This window comes from Artibeus jamaicensis, unplaced genomic scaffold, assembly GCF_021234435.1.
Source record: "Artibeus jamaicensis isolate MK-2021 breed Jamaican fruit bat unplaced genomic scaffold, CSHL_Jam_final scaffold_916, whole genome shotgun sequence".
NCBI lineage: Eukaryota > Metazoa > Chordata > Mammalia > Chiroptera > Phyllostomidae > Artibeus > Artibeus jamaicensis.
The window spans coordinates 34,783,246-34,790,727 of record NW_026522059.1 but is presented as its reverse complement, the minus strand read 5'-3'; the positions used below and the strand labels follow the sequence as shown (position 1 = coordinate 34,790,727).

The 7,482-nt window shown below is 51.4% G+C and overlaps 1 protein-coding gene across 1 annotated transcript; it reads right to left on the bottom strand.

Moving 5' to 3' along the window:
• Positions 1-3,510: 3,510 nt before the first annotated feature.
• MSC (musculin) lies at positions 3,511-6,145 on the bottom strand. The gene is made up of 2 exons (XM_037140387.2): positions 5,363-6,145; positions 3,511-4,488 (listed from the first exon to the last, which is right to left on the bottom strand). The coding sequence occupies exons 1-2, from the start codon at positions 5,870-5,872 to the stop codon at positions 4,402-4,404; spliced, it is 597 nt and encodes a 198-aa protein (XP_036996282.2). The 5' UTR covers positions 5,873-6,145; the 3' UTR covers positions 3,511-4,401.
• Between the last annotated feature and the right edge of the window lie 1,337 nt (positions 6,146-7,482).

The window sequence follows — 7,482 nt, the reverse complement described above, 5'->3', positions numbered from 1 at the left end:
AGAAAAATGACACAAAGGGCAGAACAGAAAGGAGAATGAGCTGAAGAGTAAGTGGCAAGTGCGGAGATGAGCATGCGGGCCTCCCCTTAGTGGGTAAACAGGGTGCCCAGGGAGGACAGTGGCCACGTGCTTACTTCCCGGGGAAGCCACTCCAGACCTCCTATGTCCTTTCCTAGAAGTGAGCACTGAGCAGTCAGTCAATGAGTCTCCCCATTTGCCGCCCTTCTAAACAGTACTAAAATGACTCTCTGAGTTACCGTTTTCATTTTTTCAAAAGTATTAGCCAAACTATTTACCTTCACCTATTAAAATAGGATGTATTCCACTTAGTTCTTTTTCACACAGAGGAGATGTCTTTCCTATTTTTAAAAAAACGTGTGAAGCATTTATTGTGGGGGTGGGGGCCAACAGGGATTGTGTCTGTAAAGAAATCCGCCCTGTAAGTTGTGATTGCCATGGTCTCACTGTCTCTCAGAGAGGCCGGCTAAAGTGCAGTTGTACCTTGAAGCTCTGAGCAAAAAAATATGCACAAAGTCAACTCAACATCCACCACCAAGAGAAACACCTAAATGTTTCAAAATTACAGTGCCGAAAGCATTTCTTTTAAAATATTCATCTTAGGAAGAGTCTGTGAAAGGGGATTTTTGTTCTCTTTGATTGAGTCAGTATCACTAATAATAAGGCTTTCGTCCCTCAAAAAGCCCCCTAAGGAGTATTCTCTCAATTTACTCACTTTATTTGTTATTTAGTACTTTTTACACTATATTTCTTAGACCTTTCCCCCTCCACTCCTCTCTCACAGCGGTACAATAAAATTGAGATACATGTAAGAACAGGCTTACTTCTCTTTTTTTCTCTTAACCCCTCAGTCCCTCAGTCCCATCTCCTACTTCTTCAGCCCACATTCCTAAAGAAAAATGATGAAGGGGAAAAAAAGTAAGAGAGGTTTCGGGATAGTCATAATAGATCAAGAAAAGACTGGTTCAAAGGGATGGGTCGGGAAAGGTGACAGAATTAAGAAGTACAAACTGGTAGTTACAGGATCCTCACGGCGGTGGAAAGGAAGGCAGAGGGAATGTAGTCAGTAATATTGCAACAACCTTGTGTGGTGCCAGGTGGGTCCTGGAAGTACCGGGGGGAACACTTTGTGGAGTGTGTGTTTGTCTAACCACAATGCTATACACCTAAAACTAATACAAATAATATTGAATATAAAATGTAATTTAAAGTAAAAAAAAAAAGACAAATGACTGGTACAAGGTGCTTAAGGCCTCTCCTAAGAGCAACCTCTGCTGAGAAGTTGGAGCAATACTATTCGATGGGACTTACTAGAAATTGGCCTCTTTCTTTCTTTCTTCTTCCTTTTTAAAATAATGTAGTTCTTGGCATTGGACTTTCTACAGAAACCATGAAGCAAACAGTTCTTGAGAAAGTTTTTTCTTTTTTATAAATTGTAAGACTGTCACGTGGCACTAGGAACGAGGCTGCAGGGGACAGCACGTACCTGGGAGTCAGGGAGGGTGCACCCGCCTGGACGTGACCCTCCCCGGGGAAGGGCTGCGGCCGAGCAGGGGCAGGGAATCGGAGTTTACTCCTCAAGTGCACAGAGAGAATACAGTTATAGAAACACATATTCTAAATACTTTTCTTTTATTTATGAGCAGTTGCCTTAATATTTCCTTGTGTTTTCAAACGCTCGTTCTTACCTGTATTCACTACAAATATAGCCTGTCTTTTTCTTTTTCTGTTTCTGCTCTTGTGGGACACTTTTTTGTCCAGTTGTAATCCAGGCATCTGCAAAATGGACTGTCTTGGATGGGATTCCTGACCTGTCCCCACCTGCTTAAAACCTTCCCCTGGGCCAGAGCATGCACTCTACCCTTTCCCTTCCATGGTGAGCATTTAGGGCCCTGCTCTCTGCCTATGAGAAGGGTTGCTTAAATACTGCTCTCACATTGTTTCCTGACAACAATCTTCTCAGGCAGGCATTGTTATTACCCCATTTTGAGATGAGAAAACCGAGGCTTAGGGAGGTTCCATATTCTCACTAGTCTGTGGAGTAGCAGAGCTTGGATCACAAGCAGGTTCTGTAGACATTCGGACTCACCTTAAAGCACCACTGTGCTGCCTCCTCCTGGAAAAGTACCTCTTTGGCTAGAAGCTTCGGAAAACACCTTGACTCCCAGCTCAACCCCAGCAGACACCCCACCACCAAGAAGCTGGCCGCCCAGAACTTAGGGCCAACTAAAGTGCCTTTGACTAAACCAGGGTTTGCTGTCACTATGTGCTCCTGAGTTTTTGGCTTTTGTTTTGTTTCTGTTTTTCACCAGAGAGTGCCTGATGCCACGGAGACCAACTAATGTAAACCCCGAGCCCAGCTCTGCGGGGTGAGACCTGGATTAGGAGGGCCGGAATCCTCTGGGGATAAACAAAAGCCCAAGAAAATGGTGTCAGAAAGCAGCTTTCCAGAGTTTTGGGTTGGTTTAGTTCAAAACAGGAAGTCATTCATGCGCCCCACCTCTCTCCCGCCTTTAAACGGCTGCGTCTGTGCTCCCCTTAGTCAAGAAAACTGACTTCCAATTTGATAAGATAAAGGATACCCCCCAAACTGGGCAATTATCTATGTAGTTTTATCCTTCGTACTTTCCTAAATGTTCTACAAAGAGAATGTTACTTTAAAAAAATCAGCATTTAAAAAAGTGTATGATGGGTTTTCTGAGTTATTACATCCTGCAAATTTACAGTGAAAGTGGAAGAAAATAACAAAGACAATGAGGTGGTATACATTAAAGACCCTATATAAACACTATTTGGGAAAAGAGAAAGTTCTATTGAAATAGGAATTGGTGTCTTGTATTATAGTTTTACTTTGCCATTAAACTAAAATGCCCCTACACACATGCACACACTCACAATGGTGTGTGAACTGCAGGGGGCTCTTGAACTGCTGGCAATTGTAAACACTGGAGTGTGTTTCAGGCTGGAGAAGGCATTGTGTGCATACGTTTGTGTATGAGAGATGGGCACCTATATTATTTTGAAGAGCATATACCTTTCGACATAGCCTTGGAAGACTCTAAGGGCCTCATAAGCCCCCAAGCCTTGCCTTCCAGTAACCCCGGCCTCCAGAAGGAACCATCAGAAGTTAGTGACAGTTACATTTGGAAAGGCAGTGAACCAGAAGTGATCACCTCCACCCTGCAGACAGTGCCCCATCTCTGTCCAGAGCTAGGAGGGTACTTGTGAGTTAACTTTCAGGACAGGCAGTAAAGGGCAACAAAGACCACATTCTGACGCCCCAGGGCACGCGCTTTTCACAATGCGTTTTATTATTCATAAAAAAATAAGTTTATTTACATTTGCTAATTAACTGTGGTAGTGCAGCCTTCAGCAGCGGTTTGTTCCCCCTCGGCAGGGTCACTAGGTACCGAACTAGGCTCAGCGGCACAGAGCGAGGAAGAACGCGGGTGAGGGAGACAGTGTGCAGGAAGAGCGACCCGTCCCGGGGGTGCGGGGGTGCCGGGGGTGGGAGTTGAGGGCAGGTGGGGACAGTCACGAGTTGGAGGGGACTCTGCAAGGAGGTGTGGGAGGAGGGAGTGGAGGAAGGAGACCCTAGCCTGGGAAGGTGGCGCGGAAGGTGGATCACACCTAGGAGGGGCTGGGGGAGACCGAAGCCTGGTCAGGAAGGGGTGGGAGTCTGCAGCCGTGAGGGGTCTTCCCGCAACAGAGACGCCGTACGGAGGTGAGCGCTTAGGGCAAACCCGGTTCAGGTGTTTTTGGACTGCGCGCCACCACCGCTTCCGGCGCTGCCAGGGCTCCCTCCCCACTGTCCGCCTGGGGGGCGCTGCCCGGTGGGATACCGACCCTATCCAGGTATCACTCTCCTCTCTTCGCAACTTAAAAGCCTGCCCGATGTGAGTTCCCAGGAAGACTTGTGTCTTTGCAGCCGATTGTCACGGGGAGAGAGAGTCCTAACGGTGCCTAACCGTAAAGGCGCGCGCTACGCAGAACTGTGCCATCTCCAGTCCTGCATTCGTCTCTGGTTCAGCCGGGAAGCTCCCCCAGGGCGGTTTGGCCCGGGGCTCCGAAGGCAGCGTGGGGGTTAGTCTGCTCCGCTATAGTCCGAGGTGGGATACCGGTCCGCGCTCACTAGCCCGCAGGCTCCTTCTGGAGAAGTGGAGTGTCCCTGCCCAGATTCGCGGCAGCCGGGGTCCCTGCGTGCCCAGCTGCGACAGCCACGCCCGCTGTCCTGTTCGATTTCGGGGTGGAGGGGTGTCTAGGAGAACCCAGTGGAACTTCCTTCGCATTCTGGGGGTTCGCACGCAGTCTCCCTTCTCTCCGTGACCCCCAAGCACGGGTTTAACCGGTAATCCCAATAAGTAAGTTCAGTTCAAGTCTGACCTAAGCCGTGGTCCCACAGAGTCGGCTGGCGGCGGAAACTTCTTTGGTGTCAGAGTCGGGTCGTCCGGAGACAACAAATGGCCACGTCTGTAAAATCAAGAAGAGCGTCTGATGTAAGAGGAGAAACGACTATCTCAAACCGAAACCGCTCGACTAAGCGGACCCTGTCACGGTCCCGATTTTGAACAGCGACTTTATAGTGTTCTGGACGTTTGCCTTTCTACTCTCTGACCTAGGTTTTACGTTTTACTGCGTTTTGGTTGCGTGATATGGGGGGGAGGGCATCCATGTTTCCTCCTGTACTGTGCCCTTACCATCATTCCGTGAAACTTGGAGAATTGTCATACAATTCCTTCCGCCCCAACACACACACACACACACACACACACACACACACACGCACACGCGCGCGCACACACACACACACACACACACACACACACACACGCACACCGTCAGCCCTCTGCTCTCAAGCCGGAAGAATTGGCAGGTCAGAGAGGGACTTTCCGGACTGATCCCTTTTGGGGAAACCTCTGCTATTCTGCAAAAAAATCCAAAGCCTTTTAAAATAGAGCTCGTCTTTCCCCCCTTTCAGAAAGTAAGGCTTGTTCAACCAAATCTTTCAGACTCTTAGCTGGAAAAAAGTTGCACGAGGGAGATTTGCCCTTTATTCTACAATGGAACCCAGATTCACCCCGTAAGTGGAATATTAACCAATAGGTGTCACTGGACAGAGCCCCACGTATAAGGATCAGAATGATGAAAGTAGAGGGTGGGTAGTTCTTCTCCAGAAGCAAGGCTGGCCCCTCCCGTGATTTGGGGGAAACTACACTGGCGTCCTCACCACCCGCACCAGAACCCCTTTCTCGGGTTCTTCCCAGCGGGCTGGCTCCGCCGGGTTCCCAGGAGCGCCCCAGGCATCTCCCGGCCCGCGCCCCGGCCTGGGGCCCGGCGCCCCTACCAGGTTCACCGGGTGAACGTAGCCGTTCTCGTAGCGGTCCTCCTGCAGTAGCTGCCGCAGGTGGGCGATGTAGCTGGAAGCCAGTCGGAGCGTGTCCAGTTTAGAAAGCTTGGTGTCGGGAGGCACCCAGGGCAGGCTGGTCTTGAGCCTTGAGAAGGCTTTGCTCAGCACGCGCATTCGGGCGCGCTCTCGGGCGTTGGCCGCGTTCCTCTGCGACTGCTTGCACTCGGCCGCGGAGCCCTTGGGCGGGAGGGGCTTCTTGCCGCTGCCGCCCCCACCTACGCGGGGCCGTTTTCTCTTACAGCCTCCAGCGCTGCCCGCCGCGTCCAGAGCGCACGGCTCCTCCTCGCCGTCGGGGTCTTCCTCCTCCGCCGAGGAGTTGTCACTGGGTGAGATGTAGCTGCGCTCTGCGCCGCGCAGGGGCGGCCTCTTGGAGGCGGGGACCTGGTACCCCCGCTGCAGCCCCCGCAGCTCCATGTCCTCCGGGTCGCTCACCGAACCCGTGGACATCGCTGCGTCCCCCACGCCAACTCCCAAGCTCCTTCCTCCCCCCAAGCCAGTCTCCCAGCCTCTGCCTTCCGCTCTTAGCGTAGGCGGGGGCCGAACCCAGGTCTCAGGAGGACTGGAGACCAGGGTTCCGCAGCACCGAGCCGCGGGAGTGAGCTCTGCCGCTAACTCCAGAGAGCGTGGGCCCAAAACTCAGCGCTGGGCCCAGGCTGCGTCTGCACGACCGCGAGCTGCGCCTTTTGACAGGACTATTTATCTGTACTGCTCCGAACAAACCACCCCGGGCAAAAAAAAAAAAGAGAGAGAGAGAGAGGGGAGAGAGAGGGCGTTGGAAAGGGGGGTGGGGTGGGGAGGAGAGGTGGGGCGGGGGCGTGGAAGGGGTGGGGACCGCTTTTCTGCGCACGGAGGATCTGCTGGTGGGGGCGGGGAAGGGGAAGTCTCTGCTCGGTGGAGATTTGGGCCCCGGACCCAGGGACCCTTAGTGCGTGTCGGGAGAGTGAAGAAGGGGACCTTGACCCCACTTCCACTCCCACCCCAACTGATCTTAGCTCGGCGAGGACGAAGATTGCTACACACTTAGAAACCACAGGATCAGCGACCTCTGCTTTGCTCCCAGTCTTTTTCAGCAGAACTCTTATTTTCCAAGTTCGTCACTCACATTGTATCATTGCTTATCCAAGCCTCGCCGGACGAGAGTAAAACCAAAACAAACAACACTGAACAATGCGCTAATTACCTCTCATTCTCCTCTTTTTCTCTGACCTCTCTTTAGGATCTACAAAGCCCTTTTATCTACACTGGTTCGTTTCATTTTAAAACATCTGTGACTTAAATGTTATTATCTCCAGTTTGCAAAGCTTGAAGCTAAACCGCAGATACAGATATTAAGTGAGGGGCCCCAACTCACCAGGCTGGTAGGTAGAAATGGCCTCGAAACCCGTGGTGAGACCTCCGGCCTCTGCGCGCTCCAGCAACCTCCTGCCGTGCACCACAGGACGCCGCATCCGCGAGAGCTGCCTGTGTGATCTTGGTTGTTACCGACACGATGCACAAGACAGAGTTGAGCCGTAATCTAGGGAATCGATTACTAGGTTAGATTGTGTGTTGAAGACTGAGCTTCTGGACGCAGAATGCTAAGTCAGCATAATCATCCAACGTGAAAAAGGACAAAAAACATACAATTATCCCAGAATTATCCTGTCCCATGCCAACCAAAAATTAAACACCCTGCCGCTCCTCCCAAAGGGAACAAAACAAAACAGCGTGGGGTCTCCTGCTTTTCTAACTGGATGGGCCCCTGCAGTACGCGGTCTGGGGGTGTGGGCTTCATTTTGGAGGTGGATACCGACGCAGAGCTACGGAACGCCTGCTGTGTACCAGTCGCCCGGCTAAGGGGCCGTGTGGATTGCCCACTAGGAAGGTTTTTAAAAGACCCCTAAAACAACAAAATAATCAAAAATCTATCAAGCTGCGGTACGGATACTCATTGAGCCTTCACACAGGACTTGGGAGGTTACTTGTCTTCCCCCTAAAATCCTCAGGTTCCCAAGCTGAGCGAAGTGCAAGGGGACAGACGGGTGTGCAGGCAGCCCAGGGCAGAGGGGGCGGAAAGC